The following is a 25525-nucleotide window of genomic DNA, read 5'->3' as shown; positions in this document are numbered from 1 at the left end:
CCCAGCGCCTGCCAACCTAGCAGTTCGAAAGCACCCCCGGGTGCAAGTAGATAAATAGGGACCGCTTACTGGCGGGAAGGTAAACGGCGTTTCCGTGTGCGGCTCTGGCTCGCCAGAGCAGCGATGTCACGCTGGCCACGTGACCCGGAAGTGTCTCCGGACAGCGCTGGCCCCCGGCCTCTTGAGTGAGATGGGCGCACAACCCCAGAGTCTGTCAAGACTGGCCCGTACGGGCAGGGGTACCTTTACCTTTACCTTTATGCACTCTTATATAGGTCTGTTTATGTGGTGATTTCTTTAGGAAACCTGGAATGTTTATAAAAATAGTATAAAATGTGGGTTTCCCATCTCCTTATTTTATTTTAGCAAAGCTGGAAAGAGAAAAAAAAGCTTAATTCTCTTTGAGATTAAGGAGCAAAATGGAAATTAGAAGCAGGGAAACTTGGCGTCAATATTTTCTGAAAATTCCATTTCGAAACTCCATAAATTTTATTTTCTTTATTAACAGGGCCCAACAAATACTGGTTTGCCTTAGCAGCAGCAAAGCTCCTATTAGTTCTCTTGAACTCTTGGCCTGTGTTGGGGGCTTCAAGAAGAGCCAGGCAAGCAGAGATAGCTTGCTACATAAAATGAGTCCTGCCTCATTTGCGTGGTGGTGTAGTTGGAGGTTTTGACTTACCTAACTTTATTAATTTCAATAGGTTTCCTCTGAGCAAAAATTTAATTGGGTACTGTCCCTACTAGGGACACGGGCGCTGCCGTGGTCTAAACCACTGAGCTTCTTGGGCTTGCCGATCAAAAGGTTGGCGGTTCGAATCCCCGCAACGGGGTGAGCTCCCGTTGCTCGGTCCCTGCTCCTGCCAACCTAGCAGTTCGAAAGCACACCAAAAAGTGCAAGTAGATAAATAGGTACCACTCTGGCGGGAAGGTAAATGGCGTTTCTGTGCGCTGCTCGGGTTCACCAGAAGCAGCTTAGTCATGCTGGCCACATGACCTGGAAAAACTGTCTGTGGACAAACGCCAGCTCCCTCAGCCTGTAAAGCGGGATGAGTGCCGCAACCCCAGAGTCATTTGCGACTGGACTTAACTGTCAGGGGTCCCTTTACCTTTTACTCTCCCTAATATTAATACTAGGCATGGGTACTGGCTGGGCCTTTACCCCAAAGAGAAATTGCTCGGACTGAGGAACCAGGCTGACATGCTACATATTGGGCTGGATCAAAACCCATTGGCTCCTTATGATCACCTGCCCCTGCTTTGCCAGCATCCACAGTACTCCTCTATATGGTGCAGCAGAGAGCAGGCTAGTAGCTGCCTCTTGTGGTCACTTGGCAGATTGACACAGAGAACAAGGCACCTGGGTTTGGCCACCCCCTGGTTGAGACCGCTGGCACGTCACAGGTGTAAGTTTTAGGGTGCTTGTGGAAAAATAGGACCCTGCCTCATACCATTGGTCCACCTGCTTTGTGCACTGACTGACAATGTCTCTCCAGAGTTTCAGTGAGGGGTTTCCCAGCCCTGCTGGGAGATTGCCAGGGACTGAACCTGGGACCTTCTGCACGCAGAGCAGACTCTACCACTGAGCGATGGCTCCTGGCTATGAAAGTTTCTCCCTAGGCGTCGGTGCACATAGGCATAAAGTCACGCTGTGGTGACTTAAGACTCGGTGCCAATTATCCGTGGAGACCATTTATGTTCGGAGAATTCAACGTGCTCAGCATCTGCAAATGTGGCCTAATATTAGCTATGTATCTGCCTTACCTTCTGGGTCTTAAACCTCGGTGAGCGGCAGACGCAAAAAGAAGACGTTAATCCTGAATCCTTCTGGGTGTTGGATTACAGCTCTGCTCCGCTTCTCTGAGCGGGAAGCGCATTTCCGCTAACAATGGCAGAGCTGGCAAGGGACTGCTAATCCAGCCTTGCCTGTTCATTGACTTGCTGAAGAGGGGTGTAAGGAAACAAATGGTTGGCCCGAGTTTAAATTTAGCTTTATTCAAAGAGAGTTAATTATAATCTTCTAGTTAAGTTTCGAGTGATGCCTTCTTATCGTGCACTTATTATGGTGGGGGAAATTAATTTTTTATTCCACCATAAAGGTGAAGGCAATAATCTGAGTTCAGGGAAGGGATTACTTTAATAAGATTTACAAGCGGTATTTTAAAGCAGGAAGGCTTTCTTGCTATCTGAAGGTGGCCATGCTTAAATGCCTACTTGTATGGATGACTGGCCAGCATGAAGAGACCTGTCTGACTCTGTAGATGCCATTGGTGGACACTGAGTGGCAGGTGGGGCTTGTCCACCTGGAAAGGTAGCCCATCTAGGAGAAGGAGAACTCTGACCCTAAACCTCCGCTTCCTTGCGGCTATACTCATTTATGAGAAAGGCATCAGGAGTAAACCCCAAGGAAAAATCTGCGGGATATCTTCGGGAAAAGAAAAGGCTAAGGAGTAAACCTGACACACATCCAGAATGGTGTCCCTAAGGCAGTTGGATGGCATCTTGTATGCCTCCTTCCAGCAGCTCCTGCAGCTAAACTTGTTGTTTAGTTGTGTCCGACTCTTTGTGACCCCATGGACCAGAGCACGCCAGGCACCTCTGTCTTTCAGTGCCTCCCACATTTTGGTCAAACTCATGTTGGTAGCTTCCAGAACACTGTCCAACCATCTTGTCCTCTGTCTTCTTCTTCTTCTTCTTCTTCTTCTTCTTCTTCTTCTTCCTCTTCCTCTTCCTCTTCCTCTTCCTCTTCCTCTTCCTCTTCTTCTTCTTCTTCTTCCTGGTTTTAGAAGAAGAGTGTACCAACAAGAGATCTGGTTGGCAGTTCTGCTTCCCTCTGTGGTTCAAAGGGTAGTGGTACGTGACAGGGCCTTCTCTGTGGTGGCTCCTGGTTTGTGTAGAATCACCTCCCCTCTGAGGTGTACCTTGCACTGACATTGTATACTTTGTGATAATTGGTCAAGCCATACATTCTTTTACCCCAGACCTTTGCTTGGACCTTTCTTCTCCTGCGTTGGTGTGTGCCACCCTTTTCTTTGATCATTCCTGTTTCATGGTTTCATTTTATGATTTAAAGGAAACTTGAACTTCTTTTACTATTGGAATATTTTTGTAAGTCACCCTCATTTGGTGAATGGGGGCAGGCTATAGGGAAACATAATAAATGCTGTTGTTGTTTAGTCGTGTCTGACTCTTCGTGACCCCATGGACAAGAGTACGCCAGGCACTCCTGTCTTCCTCTGCCTCCTGCAGTTTGGTCAAACTCATGCTGGTAGCTTCGAGAACACTGTCCAACCATCTTGTCCTCTGTCGCCCCCTTCTCCTTGTGCCCTCCATCTTTCCCAACATCAGGGTCTTTTCCAGGGAGTCTTCTCTTCTCATGAGGTGGCCAAAGTATTGGAGTCTATTGGAGTTTTCCTTATCTGGAGCAGTTTTTTACTCCTCCTTTTCTTCTAATTTCTCTCCTTATTGCTTTCGTCTTCCTGTTTCCCTCCTTTGATGTCTTTACCTCCCCCCTCCCAGGCAGCCTCCTTTATCTCTAGCGTCCCTTATCTCTCTCCCCAGTTGGCAAACGATCAGCAGCTTTGTTTCAACACCCACTTTCCTCTTTCAAAAAAAGAAGAAGAAAAAAAGCATGACTTGTTTTTACCCCTGGGCAATTCAGCTCCAGGGACCATGCATTCTCTCCATAAGACACACAGACATTTCCCCTTACTTTTTAGAAAGAAAAAAGTGTGTCTTATGGAGCGAAAAATACGGTAATCTTCTTTTAAAGCCATTCAGGTTTGTGGCTTTCGCTGCCTCCTGCTGGAGGAAGTTCCTCAGTTTTAACTACACACTGCGTGAAAAAGTCATTTGCTTTATCTGTCCCGAATCTTACAACATTGAGCTTCCTAGGATGTCCACAAGTTCTAATGTTAAGAGAGAGGGAGAATATTTCTCTGCCTGCTTTCTGCATGCCATGCATGAAAGACGCCTGCTTCTTGGGAGAAGGGCAATGGCAGGCCTAGACAGCATCTTGAGAAGTAGAGACATCACCTTGCCAACAAAGGTCCGTATAGTTAAAGCTATGGTTTTCCCAGTAGTGATGTATGGAAGTGAGAGCTGGACCATAAAGAAGGCTGATCGCCGAAGAATTGATGCTTTTGAATTATGGTGCTGGAGGAGACTCTTGAGAGTCCCATGGACTGCAAGAAGATCAAACCTCTCCATTCTGAAGGAAATCAGCCCTGAGTGCTCACTGGAAGGACAGATTGTGAAGCTGAGGCTCCAGTACTTTGGCCACCTCATGAGAAGAGAAGACTCCCTGGAGAAGACCCTGATGTTGGGAAAGATGGAGGGCACAAGGAGAAGGGGGCGACAGAGGACGAGATGGTTGGATAGTGTTTTCGAGGTTACCAGCATGAGTCTGACCAAGCTGCGGGGGGCAGTGGAGGACAGGAGTGCCTGGCGTTCTCTGGTCCATGGGGTCACGAAGAGTCGGACATGACTAAACGACTACACAACAACAACAAATACTTTGGCTAGGGACGCGGGTGGCACTGTGGGTTAAACCACAGAGCCTAGGGCTTGCCGATCAGAAGGTCGGTGGTTTGAATCCCTGCAACGGGGTGAACTCCCATTGCTCAGTTCCTGCTCCTGCCAACCTAGCAGTTCAAAAGCACGTCAAGGTGCAAGGAGATAAATAGGAACCGCTCCTGCGGGAAGGTAAACGGCGTTTCCGTGTGCTGCTCTGGTTTGCCAGAAGCGGCTTAGTCATGCTGGCCACATGACCCGGAAGCTGTACGCCGGCTCCCTTGGCCTATAGAGCAAGATGAGTGCCACATCCCCAGAGTTGGCCACAACCGGACCTAATGGTCAGGGGTCCCTTTACCTTTACTTTAATATTGCCTAACATATGTGACAGACTTTGGCTAATTAAACAATCTGCAACCTTTTAAACTGTGGGGTGGTGATGGTATTGTTTTTCTTTGTTGTTGCTATGTATTTATGTGTTTTTATATTGTAAGCTGCCCTGCAATCCTCAGATGAAGGGTGGTATAGAAATTTAATAAATGATAAAAATAAGATAATGTCCCTCCCCAAAACAGCCGTTTCCGTGCTGTGTTACATATTCTCCCTGCTCCCTTTTCTGCTGCTGGTCTTTTGTTTGATTGCATTTCAAGGGAGCCAGCTGATGGCTCTTCATCTTCGCTCTGGATCTCAACGCAAGCGCCATTAGGGCAACAGGTAATTTGCTAGGCGTTGTGTCAGGCTCCCAGAGCTGGATCCATACCTCATTTTTCACCACTTCCACACCCAGATTCATGCCAGTGGTCTTGAATCTGGGAATCTGGGAAGAATGATGGCTTTTTTTAGATGTCCCTGTGGCCTCATGAAAATGCTGCTAAATGCAGATCTTGCACTGAGTTGCAGGCAGAGACTGGGATCAAGCTCAGCCTATTGCTTGAGCTTTATGGCTTGCCCTACAAGCTCTCAGGGTAAACTGTGTTCCCCATGACTGGGTGCTTCCACCTCGCACCCCATGCCCAAAGTTTGCTCTGAATTGCAGTTACTGGGGGGGGGATGTAAATGGGAGAGGAAGATATGTTTTGTATACAATATTTTAAATCTGCACCCAAAAGAGGTGAAGTTCCCGAGTAGTGTTAGAAGGCAAAGGCAATGCACAGCACAGCATCAACACTTGCATATTTTTCAGCGGGGGGATGGAATTCTAGCAATATTAGATGCTGCCTTGTACTGGATAGGACCACCTGTCTATCTAGCTTAGTATTGTCTCTGCTGTGGAGACTGGCAGTGGATTTCTTGGGCGTGTGTGTGTGCATAACCTTTTCTCAGCCTGAGGGCTGGACATCCTTCTGCATGACCTTCCAGGGGCCACATGCTGGTGGTGGGTGGAGCTAGAGGTAAAAGTGGGTGGGGCAACAAATGCACAGTTTGCCTTTGTGTTCCAGGCTGGTTTCTAAACACAAAACAACAACAAACCTATGGTTACGTGAAACATACTCAATAAATACACAGGACGTAACTAGACGTAATTTTGAATAAATAAGGTATACTGTTTATTGTATCAAATTGAAAATTTCAAAAGAAGTCTCATAAAGTTCAACGAAAAAAGGAGAAGACCCAATGGATTAGTTCATTCTCTAGCCAGTTCATGCATAAGGTCCATACATGTAAAAGTGTCTATTCCACCTGTCTGTTCATAGAGTCCAATAATCCACATGAAGGGGTGTTACAGTTCCTTTCACAGTCTCTAAAACAAGGATTTCTGGAATATTAGCCTTGTTTCACCATCCATGCTTCATCAGTAGTACAGGCTCATATGTAATATTACAGGATAGTGGATCTAAGATGAAGCCTAGGATGGCGAAACAAGGCTAATATTCTGGAAATCCTTGACTTAGACTCTGTGAAAGGATTCCGTGGAACTGTAACACCCCTTTATGTGGATTATGGGACAGGTGGAATAGACACTTTTACATGTATGGACCTTATGCATGAACTGACTAGAGAATGAACTGATCCACTGGGTCTTCTGCTTTTTTCGTTGAACTTTATGAGACTTCTGTTGAAATCTTCAATTTGATACAATGAACAGTATACCTTATTTATTCAAAAGTACAGCCGGTTATGTCCTGTGTGTTTATTGGTTTCTAAACACAGCCACACACCCCTCGCTGTCTTCCATTCAGGGAAGCAAGAGGCATGACCAGAGTTCAAGGATACTTTCCAGACAGGCCCAAAACATTTGGGGCCAGTGAAGCAAGACCAGCGAGGGGTATGGCTTGGGGAGGACTCCAGGCACCAGATGGAGAGGCCTGGCAAGCAAAGACTTCCTTATCGTTCCTCCTCTTTTTAAAAACACTTGGCAGGGATTGAACCTGGTACACCAGTGTGCAAACAGGTGTTCCACCACTGAGCTACAGTCTGCATGCAGAAAGGTGAATCCTCTTATTCTTCAGCAGAAGTTCCACCAAGATTTGAGCAAGGACCATGGTGCGCCAATTAGCTGTCTGTGTGCCACTGAGGACAGATATTTGTTTATTTGTTTAATGTTATCCAAGGCCTTTGAGGCAGCCTTCAAGCCGTGACAGTTATGTAGAGCCTTCATGTTCAAGTTGCACGCAAGAAATGACTTAGGAGAACTGTCGTCTTTTACATCCTCTTCATGGGTTTCTTGGATTGTAGCTGTTTGGACCTTTTTGACTGACCCAGCAGGGCAGAGTCTATGTTTTTGAGGACATCAGGGTTTGGCCTCTGTGGTGGTACAGTCTTATAACACAGTCAAACCACCTCAGATATCATGACTGGAGGGACAATTTTTTGGGGGGGCGGGGAGCTAGAAGCCTCCTCTCTTGACATGAATTATTTCACACACACCATAATTTTGAGTGGAGCATGCTTTCTGGCAAGATACCATCTCTTCCTAGTGCGAGGTCTAAGGTGGTAGAGTCCTGTGGGAGGCTTGTCTTACATCAAGGAAAAGATGTGCAAATCAAGCTTCTGTTCTGGGAAGTGAATTCTTAAAGTTTCAGTGAAAGTCAGCTCTTATTTCTTATCTACACCTTTTAATGAACAGAAGCTGTCAAAACTCTGTTGACCCCATCTCTGTGTGGAAACTGGAATGTGGCTTTATTGTGGAAGGGCCATGGCTCGGTGGTCGAGCATCCGCTTTGCATGCAAAAGGTCCCAGGTTCAACCCCCAGCTTCCCCACATAGGGCTGACAACAGAGCCCTGTCTGGAACCCTGGAGAGTCTCCTTGCATAGTCAATGTAGACAATACTGAGTGGGATTTATCAATAGTCTGACGTGGTATAAGACAAGTTTTCTATTTCCTATGTATGTTCTTGGACATTTAAATAATCATATGTCAGTAGGGCTGCAATGTTTAGTGCAGGCTTCTCAAAACTGATTATCTTCCAGATGTTCTTGGACTCCAACTCTCATCAAGCACAAATATAAGATGGGAGACATTTGGCTTGCCAGCATTGCATGTGAAAAGGATCTAGAGCAGGCATAGGCAAACTCTGGCCCTCCAGATGTTTGGGACTACAATTCCCATCATCCCTGACCACTGGTCCTGTTAGCTAGGGATGATGGGAATTGGAGTCCCAAACATCTGGAGGGCCAGAGTTTGCCTATGCCTGGTCTACAGGGTTTTAGTAGGCCGCAAGCTTAACATGCGTTAACAGTGTGATTCAGCAGCATAAAAGGTAATGCATCAACAGAACTCTAGACTGCATAAACAGAACTCTAGTATGCAGATCAAGGGAAATAGTAGGACCACTATTCTGCCTTGGTGAGACCACACCTGGAATACTGTGTTCAGTTCTGGGCACCACAATTTAAGTAGCATGTGGCCAAGCTGGAACATGTGCAGAGGAGGGTGACCAAGATGATCAAGGGTCTGAAAACCAAGCCTTAGGAGGAACGGTTGAGGAAGCTGGGTATGTTAAGCCTGGAAAAGAGGTGACTGAGATAAGATATGATAGCTGTCTTCAAATATCTCAAGGGCTATCCCATGGAAGATGGAGCAAGCTTGTTTTCTTTTACTTTGGAGTGTAGGATTAACATTCCAACTAAAAGTTAGGTAGAACTTTCTGACAGTAAGATCTGTTTGACAGTGGAATGGTCTCCCTCTGGAGGTTGTGGACTCTCCTTCCTTGGAGGTTTTTAAGCAGAAGTTGGATGGCCATCTGTCATGGATGCTTTAGCTGTGAATTCTATGAGTCTAAGCCCAGCCAGCATGGGCAAAGGTAAGAAATGACAGAAATTGCAGTCCATCAACATTTGGAGGGCTCCAGTTTGTGGAAAGCTGGTTTAGTAGATGATTTGGTTTTGAATTTTTCTTTTTTTAAAATAACAATCTTTTGATCAACTAAAATGTCTGATCCACTAGACATCAGATAACTGAAGATAATGCAAAGTTGGTGCTTTGCAGGCAACAGTCTCCTTGCTTAGGTCTGTCTTGAATCTCCTTCAGATTAGTTTTAATTGCCTGACCCTGAGCACTCCAGGTGTTTGTGCGGGATGTGAAAGGGGATGCAGAACTAGCGAAGGGATCTGAGCAACCTAAAGAAGTAAGGAATGCTGAGGTGTGACAAGGGAAGGTTCTGTAGGTATGCAGAGGGCCGCAAGGCCAGCTGGCTAGGCCCAGCTGGGCTATCTCCTTCCAGCCGTCTCGCTGCGAAGACCCATCGGTCTCTGGTCCAGTGTAAATCAGCAACCTGGGCTTCAAAGCCAGGACATACTATTTCAGCAGAGAGAACTGGCCACCCAGGATAGGCGTGAGGCTTGTGGAAGCATACTACAACTACGTATTTATTAATCATAAATCAGGACAAAGAAATATGTTGTCCCTCTCTTTGCCTTCTCAGAGACACAGAGAGAAAAGCAAAAGCTATACACACAACAAAAGTTCCCAGCAAGCTATGCTGGTATGTAAACAGACATGTGACACGCAACAGTTCCATGTCTGCTCCTTAAGGTGGAATAGAAATCTCAACAGGTTCAAGAGGAAAAGGCTGTAGCAGTGAAAATGGGAGTCAGCTAGACCAAATTTTAGGCTGATTTCCACACCTCAATTATAATATAATAGGGAACCTGCCAGATGTGATAAGCTCTTTCATTTCCTATGTGGCAGACAAAAGCACTTCCTTTTACCTCCTTCTCGCTCTCCTTTGATTCTTCTCAGCTTTCCTAGGCATCAAGTTCAGCTTCACCTGGTGGAAACTTCCATTTTTCAGATTCTGCTGTGGTGTGTCGTTCCTTGTCAAGGGCCTCTATAAATAGCCACCTGGTAATGGAGTCTGCTGAAATGGCCCTCGCATCTGGCAGAGGGACTTTGCAGGCACATCCAGGTTGCTTTCTGAGATGGCTATTGTAACTAAGATGCATTTGAGCCAGTTGGGAAGGAGATCAGCAGGGAGGTGAAGGTACAGGAGAGACTCGTGGCAAAATGTTGTAGTGTGGAGTTCACCATTTCAGCCACTCCATGCCTCCCGCCTCCCAACAACAGCCCATCTGCATTATACATTTAAAGCAGTATTGTGCCTGTTTAAACAGTTATGGCTTCCTCCGAAACATCTGAGAACTGTAGTTTGTTAAGGGTGCTGAAAGTTGTAGGAGACCACTATTCCCCCCTCCCCCACAAAGCCACAATTCCCAGAATTCCCTGGGAAGAGGGTTTGATTGCTAAACCATGCTGGGAATTGTAGCTCCATGAGGGGAGTAGAGGTCTCCTAACAACTCTCAGCAATATTTAGCAAACTGCATTTCCAGAAGTGGTATGATACTGTTCTAAATGGTTATTTATTATTATTATTTTGTAAAAAACTTGTCTATACTGCTATTTCATAAAAAATATCAAAGCGGTTTACAACAAAAGCACATAAAACCATACAATAAAAACCAGATAACAAGTTAAGACACCAATTTAACCATTGTGGGAAGATGAATTCCTAATTGCCTGCATAGGTTTGGAGGAAAAGAAAAGTTTTCAGCAGGTGTTTAAAAGTTGGCACAGAAGGTGCCCGCTGAATCTCTCCTGGCAGAGTGTCCCCCAGGGTTTGGCCAATTACACCACAGTCTCCATTTCTTGTTGTCAAACGAGCCTCATCAGTTTGGGAAACAACCAGTGACATGCTTCTGCAAATGATCTCAGCGACTGAGCTGAGATATAAAGGTGTAAGGTAAAGGGACCCCTGACTGTTAGATCCAGTCGTGGACGACTCTGAGGTTGCGACGCTCATCTCGCTTTATTGGCTGAGGGAGCCAGCGTAGATTCCGGGTCATGTGGCTAGCATGACAAAGCCGCTTCTGGGGAACCCAAGCAGTGCACGGAAATGTTGTTTACCTTCCCGCCAAGGTGGTACCTATTTATCTACTTGCACTGGTGTGCTTTCGAACTGCTAGGTTGGCAGGAGCTGGGACTGAGCAATGGGATCTCACCCTGTCACGGGGATTTGAACTGCCCACCTTCTAATTGGCAAGTCCTAGGCTCTGTGGTTTAGACCACAGTGCCACTCGCGTCCCTTATAAAGGTGTAGGTGGTCCCTAATATACCCTGGGCTTAAATTATTCAGGGCTTTGCAAATTAATGCACAGATGGGAACCTGGTTTTCACTTTTATTCACAACAGCCAGTCATCCAGCATTTCATGGCACACTCCATCTCCACTGGACCGTTCTTTCTTTCTTGCCTGTCACACTGAAGGGCTAATTCCTAGTAAAGTGTGACCGAACCTCGGGGGCCACATGGGGAACATCCAGAAAGGCTTCCTTAGAGGATCCCAGTGATTGAGGTGGAGCTTAGTCAGGCGGCACTTAAGGTACGTTGGACCCAAGTTTAGATCGTAGATTGTAGAATTGTAAAGTTGGAAGGGACCAAGGGAGTCATCTAGTCCAACCCCCTGCAGGGGTCTTTTGCCTAATATTGGGCTTGAACGCACAACTCTGAGATTAAGAGTCTCATGCTCTACCAACTGAACTGTCCCGGGGGTTAGGGCTTGTGAAGATGGCAGACCCTGTTCCATTTGCAGAATTCATCTGAACTAACAGTTGAATCTTCTTTCCACCACTGGTGATGAGTCAACCACCACCACTGCTGCTGAGGGCAGCAGGCTAGCTTAGGAGGTGTAGCGAACTGGCTAATTCAGGGGACTTGGGGAAAATGAGAGGGGGAAGTACTGTAAGGCCCCTAACATCTGCTGCCTGAGGCAGCTGCCCCACTCTGCCTATTGTTAGGGGCCAACCCTTTAAGAAAATGATGTATTTGTTGCCAGAAGTGTAGAAACTGAGATACAGAGGATAGATGTGAATAGGCTTTGATCAAAATGCAGAAGGGTTTAATTAAGATGTAGGTAATGTCAAGTGGCTGAAAATAAACAGAACAGCTTTTTATAAATAGAGAGGATGAGATCGAAGCCAGGATGACAGATCTCATGAGTGATTTGGCACGGGAAGTTGAGGAATGCAGTTTTAATGACATAAAAATGAAAGCCTTTTTGAAAGGAGCCTGCAAATTTCACTTTTTCTTTTTTCACTGCAAAGTCTGCTGGCATTGTCTGAGTCATCCTTGCTAGTAACAGGTGCCATCAAAGTCTTAATTGTTTTGGGGTGGTGTCACAGTATTGCATGTCTGCTCTCCCCAATAATGATAAGTATTAAATGGGTACCTTGAGGTTTTGAGGCAGACAGTACCATGTTTGATCTTAATCTGTTGGTGGGCCTCTGTTGTTTTTCCACAATATGCACCCTCCCTCCCTCCATCTAGCTGGCTTCTTAACATTTCTGGTTCAAATCGTCCTGGTTTAGCATCAATTGGTGTTTCACTATCCAAGGCAGATTTTTTACTCCACTGGGATTTTTGTTTCCTTTGTGTTTAAGAGCTACCATTAACTTTCTCAATAGGAACCTGTGTGCGTGTGTGTGGGTGTGTTGAATCCTAAGGGGGTGGAGATGTTACAGAAACCTCTCCTTGTGCTGAGGAGGCCCCAGGACCATGCAGTCATCTCTTGCCTCCCACCATGCTCCTCTGATGTTCACTCGTTCAATGGACATCAGAAAGAAGTCTACTTACATACAGAATCTATATATTAGCTGGCGCTCCAGGTCTTGACATTTGCTCCTGAAGGCTGTCTAAACCAAGTCAACCCAACCCTATATGTGGTTGGGTTGACTTGGTTTAGACCCCACCCTGCCAAGTGTGGGGCAGGTAAGACCTGACTCCCTGCTGAAAGCAGAGTTTGCTAGTGCTACGAATTAGCTGACTGGTGGCATACTACCAAGCCCTGTGCTTTTGCTCATGCTGTTTGATTTCAGATCACAAAAGCAAAGGAAAGCAGATCACCTGCCATCATTGCAATATCAGGGGATTGGCAGGTGAGTGGTTCCACCTTCCTCTCAAAGTTGACCCAAGGAGGGTCAGCAGCAGGATCCAGTCAGCTGCCCCTAATATATAGCCCCAGTGTTACCTCTTCTTTCACAGGATGCCTGGAGGTTCCTCCTTTCGGGCAGAGATCTGGAGCCCAGCTTTCTATCGGGGCGTTCTGTAAGAGTAACTGCTTTAGGACAAGATCATCTCCAAAAGGAAACTCCCCCTTCAGAGCCGTACTCTGGTTGGTTCTGGGGTTGGGGGGGTGGAGAAATGCAAATGAGTGAGAAATCAACACAGGGCCACCATTTTGACCTATAGGCCTTCACTTAGTCATAAAATGATATTTGGCCATAAGAAGCAACCTTCCCCAGTGTTCTTTAAAAGCTCTACAATGCATGGCAGATAATTTGCTTTGAACAGGGGCTGAATGGGAACAATGAACAGGGCCTCTAAGTTACATTTTCCGCAATTTATTTTCTGTTGCTTACAGTGGTGGAATGCCGAGGAGGTGTGGTAGACAGCATGCAACGATTCACGAGCTTGCCGGTGTACCTCCCTGTGAGTTACCACATCTCCAACACCGACGTTTCCTTTTTCCTAAAAGAAACCAACCAGGATATCATGAGGAATGCTAGCTTGCAGTCTCGAGTGGAGTCTTTCCTTGTCTACAAAGCCACCAGCTTGCCGGTGTTAAATGTGACATATGGCCCATTTACTGTGGAGCAAATGGTGCCTCCAAACCTCCTGCTGACATCCACTCTGTTCAGTTTTGCCAACGAGGTCGCTTTTAACTGGAAGCTAAGATCACGTGTTATTGACAGCTCCATATATCCCATCAGGCCCAAAGTCCAGGCTTTGTTCTACATCGCTGGCAGAGACTGGGGAGACTATGAACCATCGGAGATCCTGCCCTGCGTGAGGATGATGGCCTTCCAGGAGGATAGAGTAGCTGTTGGCAGTTGTCGGTTGAAAGGTCAGCTGGGATTGTGCGTTGCAGAGCTGGAGTTCTCGCCAAGCTGGTTCAACTCTGCATTTACATCTCTGCCGCCACCATTGGCCCCAGAGTATCAACCGATGGCGGACTCTTTGGAAGGGATCACCGTGGAGCTTTTCTATTGGGTGTATGCAGAGGAAGGGGAATGCTCTTCAGAGGACCAGAAACTTGAAAGCTTTCATCATCTGGAAGGGCAAGAGGAAGCACAGATGCCTTTGGCATCAATGGAGAGGATTGGCAGTGTTATTCTTTACCCAACGCAAGATCGGCTAAAGAAGTCCCTGCTGAATCTTGACGATAACCTTGTGCTCTCTTTACCACTCAGTCCTGTCAAGGAAGGTGACCTTGTCATGTTTCATGTATCCCTTGCCAGCGGGTCTCTAGCAGATCAGTTTACACTAAGGTAAGTGTTGTGGTTTTTAAAAATGTTTTTCTCCCCTCAAAAGATATGTATGTGCTGTCATAAATCAACAGAGCAGAACCCACTTGGGTTGGCTGGCTCATCCTTTGTATCATCAAACACAGAGCTGGTCAGAAGGTAGGCTGTTGAGCCCTAATTCATTTCTGCAGCAAAATCCAGGTGTGTTACATGCTGGATGGAGAAGACTCTGCTTCTGCTGTAGGATTTTAGCACAGTGTCCTCCTCATCTTCCTGAAAGTTAACTGTGGATGTGTAATGTGTATGCACACAGGGCTCCACATAGATAGACTGCATGCCAAATTCATGGAGGAGAAGACTGCTGAGGGTTACTGACCATGCAGGCTGTGATCTGCCTTCACAGTTGGAGGCAGTGATGCTTCTGAATATCAGTTGCTGGAAGACACGGGAGGGGAGAGGGCCACAGTGCTCAGGTCGTACCTTGCAGGTTTGCTACACACAGGCATCTGTGAGAGCTGAAAGCTTGGTCCAGCAGGCTCTTCTTATGCTCTTGCAGGTTCTGCACCCCAGTTTTAAAGCTTACATGGCTGCCAATTATTTACCAAGCTAACTTCAAGGTGTTGGTTCTGGCGCACAAAGCCCTACACAGCTTGGGACCAGGATGTCTTGAAATGTTGTCTCACCCCTTGTGTATACTGTTGATCACTGCACTCTGCAGAAGAGGGCCTCCTGCAGGTACCAGCTTCTCGGAGGTCTGTCCTTCTGCTACAGGAATTGGGCTTTTAAGTGTGGTGGCATTGGCTATTTGGAAGCCCCTTCCATTGCACATCAGATAGATGCTGCCTCTGTTATCTTTTCAGAACCTCTCAAAGGCATCTCTCTTCCAACAAGCCTTTTAAGTTGAGATACTAGCCATGAGTGCTATGCTCTGCTTCCACAGCTGGAGGCTGCAGTGCTTCTGACCACCTTTGCTGGAAACTGAAGGATGGGAGAGACCTTCTCTTGTGCTCTCTTTGTGGCCTCCCCTCTGAGGCATCTGATTGGCCACAGAATACTGGCCGAGATGTGCCATTGGCCTGATCCAGCAGGACGTCTTATGTTTGTTTGAGATCTTTACCCCAGTCTGTATCTACATTGTACTTGAAATTGGTGTTGTTGTTTTTTGTGTATGATAATATAATTTTATAATAACAATTAATTATTTGTACCCTGCCCATCTGACTGGGCTGCCCAACCACAATTGTTTTTATATATGGAATCATCTTAATTGTTTTTATGGTCGGTGTCTTTTATTGTGAAATCACTTCTGAGATATTTTATGGGAAGTGATTCATAAATGGAATCTAATGAACAAATAAAGTGCAGAGACCAGCCACAACAGCAGTGTGGATAGTAATGTGGATACTCTCCTATGGCTAAGTTAATTAACACCTGCACTAACGAGACAGGGAACCATTATTGTGATTCAGGCCAGATATCTTTATTTGCTCATCAAGGAATGTGCCAAGCATTCTGAACCTGAGAACATTTTAATTTTCTTAAAGAATATCCAGCCTGTATCATTTATATCGCCTTCTTTTTTTTTTTTGCTGTACCCTTAACTGTCAGCATCTCAGATCAGAGCTGTGTAATCTCAGAAAGAAGCTGGAGCTCAACTTCTGGGGAATAAAAGGCTGAGAGGTAATTGGAAAGTGTTGCATGCTGAGAAGAGCGTTCAGACACCAGAAAAGGAAGGAGTTATAACTGGCGACTTCAAGAGAGACATGCCGTGCCTACTTTTAACATGGATCTCAAAAGGCAGCAAGAGCGATAGAATTTTATTTATTTCATCCTTGGATCGCCTCTCCACTGAAAGAGGAGACCAAGGGAATGTACAGTTAAACACCCCCCTACAAAAGAATATATTACTATCAGAGGTGCACCCAACCCCTGCTGGGGGCGCAGGCCCAGAGGGATGCAACCTCCCCCCCGAAATCTGTCTCTAGTTATCTGTGTAAGGTCCTAAGTTTAGACAAGAGCTGGGCGCTGGCCAGTTGGAGAAATGGCCAAGTGGCATGGTGGTAGACTGCTGGAGACTATGGGTGTGTGACGTATGTGTGTATGGTGACACACTGGCACTGTTGCAGTGAGAAGTTTGTTTTTCAGGGGTGTGTGCTGATATACCTCCCTGCCAAGGATGCAAGAGACCCTGGGTATGGCTGGGTATTATTATTATTATTATTTTGCAAATGTAAGAAAGAGTAAAGAATGAAACAATAACAGCTCATATGAACAATAATACTCCATCAGTCCTAATTCTTTTTTTTCTTCCAAAAATTTTATTCATTTTATAACACAAATAAACAACACAAACAAAAAACAAACAATACAAACAAATTATTGTCTTGTACTTATTTTTTCTAAACATTGTGGGGTGGGCTTCCCCAAGTCCCCCCTATCTGATTTTCATTTTACCTTATCTTTAGCAGTTTACATAGCAGTATATCATAATGTCTAACCAATTTTTTTTATTCACTCTTACATTAACCATAAGAATCTTCACAAACAAGTAATACTATTTTAAAATTCACTCTCTTCTACTTCTAACCCTACAGCCTATATCCACTTCCAAAGCTATTCTAAGATTTAAATATTAACGAATTTTTTCAAATATTCCTTAAATTTCTTCCAATCTTCTTCCACCGTCTCTTCTCTCTGGTCTCGGAGTCTCCCCGTCAGTTCAGCAAGTTCCATCATCTTCATCTGCCATTCTTTGATAATTGGTAAATATTTTTTTCTTCCAATTCTTCGCTAGTAATATTCTTGCAGCTGTTGTGGCATACAGAAAAAAAGTAACATCCTTTTTGGGGATTTCACCAAGTAAAAATGCTTCTGGTTTCTTAATAAATGTGTTTTCCAACACTTTTTTCAGTTCATTATAAATCCTTTCCCAGAAATCTTTTACCTTGGGGTACGTCCACCACATCCATCAGTCCTAATTCAGGCCCATCTGAACAATACATTTAAAGCTGTATCGTATAACTCAAAAGAGTCATGGCTTCCCTTAAAGAATTCCCCTCCCAGAGCTACACTTCCCAGAGTTTCCTGGGAAGGAGAATTTATTGTTAAACCACTCTTGAAACTGTAGCTCTTTATGAAGAATAGGGGTCTCCTAACAACTCTCAGCGCATCCACATTTAAAGCACTCTTATACCACTGAAACAGTCATGGCTTCCCCCAAGGAATCCTGGGAACTGTGGTTTGTAACGGGTGTGGAGAGTTCTTGGGAGACCTTCCACTGCTCCCTTCACAGAGCTGCATTTCTTGGAGTGGTTTAATAACCAATCCCTCTTCCCAGTGAATGGTAGCTCTGCTATGGGAATAGGGGTCTCCTAATATCACCTAACGGGACGCGGGTGGCGCTGTGGGTTAAACCACAGAGCTTAGGACTTGCCGATCAGAAGGTTGGCGGTTCGAATCCCTGCGACAGGGTGAGCTCCCGTTGCTCGGTCCCTGCTCCTGCCAACCTAGCAGTTTGAAAGCACGTCAAAGTGCAAGTAGATAAATAGGTACTGCTCCAGTGGGAAGGTAAACGGCGTTTCCGTGCACTGCTCTGGTTCGCTAGAAGCGGCTTAGTCATGCTGGCCACATGACCCAGAAGCTGTATGCAGGCTCCCTTGGCCAATAAAGCGAGATGAGTGCCGCAATCCCAGAGTCGGCCACGACTGGACCGAATGGGCAGGGGTCCCTTTACCTTTACTTTAATATTGCCTAACATATGTGACAGACTGGATTAGAGAAATGGGGGGGGGGGGAGACCAGGGTCCTGTGTGACAGCAGCCAATGCTCATCTCCAAGTAAGATTTCATGATGATGTTCTCTGTTTAGTAAGGCTTGCAATCAAGATGTTATGGGAGCCCTTTTCTTATGCCACCACCTGCTTTATTTTACTGTTCCCATACAACTTCATTGCCATCCATTTTATCCTCTGCTCTACCCCCTCCAAGGAAATGGAGCCTAGGGATTGCGTAAGGCACTGGACATCCACTAACCAAGGTTCATATCCTGCAAGGAGCCCACTGCTGATCCCCGGGGCTTCCTACTCCCGTACTTTGCTGACACTCTCTCTACACATCCACTTTCCAAGCAGGCAAGCAGTGTGGCAAGAGAGAGGAAACAGAGCAGTGTCCTCTGCTTTCCTTGTGCCTCCCTGCTATGGCCAGCTGTGTGTTTGGGCCTGGAGAAGGCAAACGAATGAGTAGTGGGGACAGTGTGTTTGGAACTGCTGACCACTGACCCCATGTGGTGAGCCACGTTACTGCAGCTCCTCATTTAAGAGTCAGGAGCTGCTGTCCACTGCCCCGTGTGGTGAGCCTGCGGCATTACAGCTTCTCAGGGAAAAAACTTCTGTGCCTCTGGCTCTCCTGGACAGGAAATAATATAAGAGGGCTTTTGGGGGCACAGAGTCCCCTGTCTCGTTTGGCCCCCAATTTGTCCCACATTTGAGGTTATAAAAATAAAAATCAGCATTTGTGTGCTCACCCAAACTTGCTTGTCTTGTGCGCAACCAAAATTGCCCTGAAGGCGGATGAGATTGCTGCCCTTTGCCAAGAGGCCTTTGGACTGGGTGGGCTACAGCTCTGGATAACTAAGTATCTTCCACAAGGTTTTTAAATGTCATCCACTCTTATAGGGAGAATTTATTCACCGCACAGTTTACACATTTAGCACAGAATTACACAACAGGAAATAAAGATCACGGCAGCTCCGACATCTAATTTATACAAGTTTCCTCATGGGCTCTCCTTATTTTTTCAGTTGATTAGTAATGTCCATAAAGACCCAGGAGGTGTTTTATATATAGAATTTTTCTGTCTTTCAGTCAGATATATATGCAGGAGTATGTTTGCCTTGGGAGATAGGGTATTCTTTTTTCCTTACTTTCCCAAGTATAACTGATTGCTTTTAATCATGTCTGTGTGTCAGCAGAGTGTAATGTGTTCCATTTCAGGCAACACGGGGTTATACATCAAAATGGCATTCAGTTTTCTCTCTCACTCTGGTGCAAATAGACACAATCTACATATTTGTGTAGGGGCTCATTTTGCCCCATTTTGCAGCGTTGCCTTGAAGGTCAGGGCTGTAGTTAGTGCATAGGACCCAAATCTATGGGGCCATGGTCCCTTTGCCCCCCCTAAAATATTGAGAGGGTTATCCCCATGCAGTGGTACCTCAGGTTAAGAACTTAATTCGTTCTGGAGGTCCGTTCTTCACCTGAAACTTTTCTTAACCTGAAGCACTGCTTTAGCTAAAGGAGCCTCCCGCTGCCATAGCATCAACATGGGCCCCCGAACAGCGCAAGAGGAGCATGTGGGAATGTTCAGGGGTGCAGGAGAGGATATATTGACTAATCATATCCTTATCCAACTTGTGCTAACAAGTTCCCAAAATATCAGCAGAGTTTATGACATTCCCCTTTAAGTTCGCAATGGTAACGCTTGCATAGGTTCGCTAGAACCTCTATAATAATTACTCTGGTAATTTCCCCTTTTGTTCCCTCTTAAAATACAAGACACGACACAGTCTTTATAAAAGTATAAAAGAGTTTACTCACGTTCTGTTCACAATGTGATCCCGGAAGGTAGGCAGCTTTAAAAAAGGTTACATACACTTAGAATCTATCTTGTAGCAAGATAGTCCTTATCTCCTCTCTTGGCTGGGAGCCAAGAGAGCATCCTTAGATGTTTCCTCATCAAAGGAAAATGTCAGAGAGAGAGGCAAGAGAGAGAATGGCTGCCTGCTCTGTGCTTTTATCATTACCTGCACAGGTGAGGCCACACCCACCTCTGGTCACATGCGGAGGAAGTCCATCCCCAGGAAGTTTACCTGCTTGCTGGACAGACATCCCTCCCCATGTTCTAACATGTACACTCTAGGAATGTTGTCATTGATTGCTCCTGTGTTTACATCCCACAGAGCACCCAATCACACTCACAATGTCCAGCTTTGTAATTGGGACTCTGTACAGTGGTACCTCAAAGGGACACGGGTGGCACCGTGGGTTAAACCACAGAGCCTAGGACTTGCCGATCAGAAGGTCGGCAGTTTGAATCCCTGTGACAGGGTGAGCTCCCGTTGCTCAGTCCCAGCTCTTGCCAGCCTAGCAGTTCGAAAGCACATCAAACTGCAAGTAGATAAATAGGTACCACTCTGGTGGGAAGGTAAATGGTGTTTCCGTGCGCTGCTCTGGTTTGCCGGAAGCGGCTTAGTCATGCTGGCCACATGACCCAGAAGCTGTACGCCGGCTCCCTCGGCCAGTAGAGCGAGATAAGTGCCGCAACCCCAGAGTCGGCCACGACTGGACCTAATGGTCAGGGGTCCAGTGGTGTAGCGTGGGGGTGCAGGGGGGGTGCAGGGGGGGCCCGGCCGCACCAGGCGCAACATCTGGGGGTTAGGGGGCACAAATCCATGGGTTAGGGGGTGCAAATTACTTGCCTTGCCCCGGGTGCTGACAACCCAGGCTACGCCACTGCAGGGGTCCCTTTACCTTTACCTTTACAGTGGTACCTCAGGTTACAGACACTTTAGGTTACAGACTCTGCTAACCCAGAAGTAGTACCTCGGGTTAAGAACTTTGCTTCAGGATGAGAACAGAAATTGCGCAGCAGTGGCACAGCAGCAGCGGGAGGCCCCATTAGCTAAAGTGGTACCTCAGGTTAAAAACAGTTTCAGTTTAAGAATGGACCTCCAGAACGAATTAAGTTCTTAACCTGAGGTACCACTGTATTGGCCTGCCTTAGACACCAGCCTCTTAGATCTCATTCTTAGACATTCAGCAAGCAGGTGCCATAAGAAGCATCTGCTAGATCAGGCCGAAGATCCATCTAGCTCAGCATCCTGTTTGCACTGTGGCCAAGCAGATGCCTATGGGGAACTTGAAAGCAAGACAGGAGCACAACAACACTCTCCTCACAGGTGACTTCAAGCATCTGGCATTCAGAGGCCTACCGCCTCCAACAGGGAAGGAAGAATGGAGCCAACATGGCCACCAATGGCCCATCTTCCATGAATCTATTTATTATTCTTTTAAAGCCATCCCAATTGGTGACCACAGGAGAGAATTTCAACCTTGTCTAGAGTTCTGAGAAACTGCTGTGGGTGGCTGTCACAAAATGGCTGCCACACAATGGTTTCAGTGTAGGAGAGGCAGAGCGAGTGCAAGTGGGAACTGAGTAAGAAGAAGAAATATTTCCCTGTGCATTGTGGATTTTTCGGGGGATCTTTCTCAGGTGCCATAGATGCCATACTGGCACCTGAGAGTGTCATGTTGGCATCCTTGGCCATAAGGGTCTGGGCACTGCCAGTGGTGGTGTTGCAGCTTTGAAACGTTCTTCCTAATTTGAGAACTGTGAGACCTCCCCTCGAACCTAGTATTTGTTTCCGCAGCCTTTCAGCGTTTCAGTGACTGAAGCCTTTTTGCCGCTACTGCAGGTTTGTTTTAGTTTTCTTTCTCCCCCCCGCCCACTTTAAACAGGCTATGTTTTTCACTGCTGTATTTTAGCTTTTAATGGTGTTGTTTTAAACTGTGCCTTTATGAGTGTTTGATGTATTTTTATGTGTTTTTGCTGTAAGCCGCTGCAAGTACAATGGAAAGCGGGCAGAAGAAAAATAAATAACGACATTCTTTGGCTGACTCGCAGCCCTTTTCACGTCTCCTGCTGAATGCACTCAGGAGAGGACCAACAGGAACAATCCTGACCCACCCTCATGCACTTAGGGGAAGGGCTGTAGCTCAGTGGTAGGGCTCTGACTTTCTGTGCCAAGCGTCCCACGCTCCAGCACCTGCGTGTAAAGCTGGGAAAGACCTCTGCCTTAAATGCTGGAGAGTGTAGCCCTGGGGTGTCCAAACTTTTTTCAAAGAGGGCCAGATTTGATGAAGTGAACATGCATGAGTTGACCTTTTTTAAGGACTGAAGGCCGGGACACAGGTGGCACTGTGGGTTAAACCACTGAGCCTAGGACTTGCTGATCAGAAGGTCGGCGGTTCGAATCCCCGCGACGGGGTGAGCTCCCGTTGCTCGGTCCCAGCTCCTGCCAACCTAGCAGTTCGAAGCACATCAAAAAGTGCAAGTAGATAAATAGGTACCACTCTGGCGGGAAGGTAAACGGCGTTTCTATGCACTGCTCTGGTTCCCCAGAAGTGGCTCAGTCATGCTGGCCACATGACCCGGAAGCTGTCTGCGGACACACGCTGGCTCCCTCGGCCTATAGAGCGAGATGAGCGCCGCAGCCCCAGAGTCGGTCACGACTGGACCTCATGGTCGGGGGTCCCTTTACCTTTACTTAAGGACTGAAGTTGTTGAGCTTTTTTAAAGATTGAAGTCATTGAGAAGTCGATTTCACCCCAGGAAATAAACTGCCATAGGGGCCAGATTAAACCGACCGGTGGGCCGGATTAGGCCCCTGAAATGGACTCTAGACATGCTTGGTGTAGCCAGTAAAGTACTAGATAGACCAATAGGCAGTTTCCTATTCGGGGAAGGCCCATAGTTCAGTGGCAGAGCATGCAGAAGGTCCTAGTTTTGATCCCAAGCATCCAAGGTTGGCCTTGGAGATACCCTTGCCTGCAACCCTGGAGAGCCACTGGGAGTGAGTGTAAATCCAGGTATGAACAGTTTGGGATGCAGTGGATCTCTTACTCAGCCGGCTGATTTCCAGCTCAGCCAGGCTCAGCCGGCAGTAAGTCACTGGCTCAGATGAAGCTATATCTCCGTAGCTTGCTCATCCCGGCTGAGCTGAAAAAAGGCCCATTTTGTGGGTGTGGCAGCAGGGGGAGGACTTAGGCTGCATCTTAAACCCATTTAGTTTGGTCCTATGGCCTGGCAACCCAGCATAATACACTAGTTTAAAGGCTTGTGTTCCTTCTGCCAGGCTCAGGCAGAGCAGCAGCCCAGCTACTGAACGGGATTTGGGTCTGGTGCAATATTACGCTGGTTTAGCTTACTCTGGTTTGCTTTATGCCAGCGTCTTCTGTATAGGATTGCTCTGCCAAACAGCCAACGAGGAAAGTTTCTAATTCATAGGACTGTGAATATTAGAGTTGAAAGAATGTGGATCTTCTAGTTGTTGAAACCTGTGGGGGGTGGAGTCAGGGTCTAGGCATCCATACCCTTCTCCTGGAAGTAGGAAACTCATTTATGATGCTGTTGTCCTGCAGGATGGCCTTGGAAACTCATGCAAGTGCTTTAAGAAAGGGGAATAAAACTAAATGCATTTGTCTGTTATAATCCCAGCAAACCATTTCAGATGGAACTTTTTGGTGCTTTGTATGTACTGTAAGGAGGTAACTTGAAACGTTCAATCATTCTCTAGCTATAAAAGCTTTTAATTTTTTTTACAAAAAAAATATTTTTGGGCATTTATTTCTCTCTTTTCTAGTGATTCCACCCCTCTCCCTTTTTGTATAATAGGAATCGTCTATGGCTTTGTAGCAGTTTCTCGATAAATGGCTTTTAAGATTGATTAATGGCCAAAGCAAAGCAGAGGCCCTTAATCAATCTCAGCAGACGTTTATTGCTTTTGTATGCTACAAAGTGGGCAGCAAGAATTATGTCTTAATTCACCAGTGCAGACGTGCACCATTGTGCAAGGTGCGTGGGGTGGGGAGGGGGAAAGAAATTCAGTCCCAAAGTTAGCTAGGAAGTGCTAAACCCCATTTCAACCTCCCCTCGTCTATCTCTATAAACTATCAGAGTCTGCAACAAAACGTTGCAGCATGGAATGCTCCCTGTTTCAGATTCCAGCTGCTCAGTTTTCCTTATGTAGGGAACTGTAGTTATTAAGGGTGTCATGAGTAGTTAGGGAACCCTTATTCCCATCACATAATGGTGATTCTCAGAGTTCCCCAGCAAGACAGACTGATCGTTAACTGAGAATTGTAGCTCTGCGAGAGATCCAATGGATATTAGCTAGAACCTCCATGTTCAGGGCAGTGTACCTCTGAAACCCTGTTGCTGGGGTCTCAATAAGGGGGAAGGATTGTGGATTCAGAGTGGGAGGCAGAATTGCCCTCAGAAGCACTTAACCAGGAAGCACTGGTGGTACTTGGACCTCTCTGGTCTTCAGATGCCAGGATGCCTCACCTGAATCAAAGAGCTTCACCCCAGAACCCCACGTGGAACCTCAGTCACTGCTGCTGTGCCCAAGTAAGGCTGGGCCCCTTTAAATCAGGCATAGGCAAACTCGACTCTCCAGATGTTTTGGGACTACAACTCCTATCATCTCTGACCACTGGTCCTGTTAGCTAGGGATGATGGGAGTTGTAGTCCCAAAACATCTGGAGGGGCGAGTTTCCTTATACCTGCTTTAAATGAAAAGCCTCCTTCCACTGAAGGCAGAGTTAACTACTCTTGGAAGATTCAGGACAGATAAAACAAATTATTTCCCCACTCAGTCTCATTGCGTGGTGAGTTCCCGCCCCCCCCAGTGGAAATAATGACACATGACACAATTATTAAGGTTAATGGGCTAAATAAGACCACAACTTTATTGGTTACAGGTGATGAGTGGTATTGGCTTAGGCATTGGTCCTAACCGACTATATCCGACTTCAGCCCATCCGCTTGAAGTTCGGGAAGTGTTAACCACCATTGGGTGAGTCCTGCTGATGCACGTCAACTAGGAACTCCCCCAGGGTCACCGATAGGGGGCGTGCCTTAGGCCCTCACCTCCCTAGGCTTCAGAAAGGGCCACACCCCCCAGAATCCTTTATCGGACTACCCTTCAATATGTGGGGCAGGTGATGGCGCTTCCTCCCCTCTTCCATCTACAGAACTATACCAATGCCTAACCGCCAATACCCAGAAAGTTGTGACGATTTGCTACGAAAAACCAAGTGGCTGGTGCCAATTTGCCAAGTGGAAAAAAATTCCTACCAGGCCCCTCAATGGCGAACAACCAAGGTCCATAGCAAGGTCAAGGAACGAAAACCTTATAGGGCGGGAGGGTGGGAAAAGCAGGAACTGGCAGGTGGGGAAAGAGGGAGATCCCCGGCCACGTCCTGCCTTAAATAGGGCAGGCCACGCCCCCAGAGCCAGCTGATTGGCTGGCCAGGGAATGACACAGCCGGGAATACCCCCAATCGTGCGGGGCTGGGCTGTGAAGCCCACAACCACCTCCTTCGAAGGGCGGAAGTGGCTTAGTTAAAGAAGGCAACTTGTTCCCACAGGAAGCAGTGATGGCACCAACCTCGATGCCTTTAACAGAGGATTAGGCAAATCCATGGAGGAGGAGAGGGCTA

At 46.6% G+C, this 25525-nt stretch overlaps 1 protein-coding gene and 1 long non-coding RNA gene across 3 annotated transcripts in view; one reads left to right on the top strand and one right to left on the bottom strand.

Annotated features, from left to right (window-relative positions):
- Nucleotides 1–25525, top strand: part of TMEM132B (transmembrane protein 132B) — a 389071-nt gene that overhangs the window by 101797 nt on the left and 261749 nt on the right. The window contains exon 2 of one of the 2 annotated variants that reach the window (XM_079956514.1): nt 13365–14271. The exons of the other annotated variant lie outside the window; for it this stretch is intronic. Within the exon in view, the coding sequence (XP_079812640.1) occupies nt 13365–14271 (907 nt within the window). The remainder of the gene's footprint in view (nt 1–13364; nt 14272–25525) is intronic. 2 annotated transcript variants of the gene reach the window in all.
- The window catches only part of LOC307205131, a 469056-nt gene continuing 462990 nt past the window's right edge, over nt 19460–25525 (bottom strand). Inside the window, exon 3 of the long non-coding RNA XR_013833897.1 lies at nt 19460–19517. This is a non-coding gene — a long non-coding RNA (uncharacterized lncRNA). The remainder of the gene's footprint in view (nt 19518–25525) is intronic.

This window comes from Podarcis cretensis, assembly GCF_951804945.1.
Source record: "Podarcis cretensis genome assembly, chromosome: 16".
Classification (NCBI taxonomy): Eukaryota; Metazoa; Chordata; class Lepidosauria; order Squamata; family Lacertidae; genus Podarcis; species Podarcis cretensis.
Note: the sequence above shows the minus strand (reverse complement) of the source record. Positions and strands in the feature narration are given on the sequence as shown.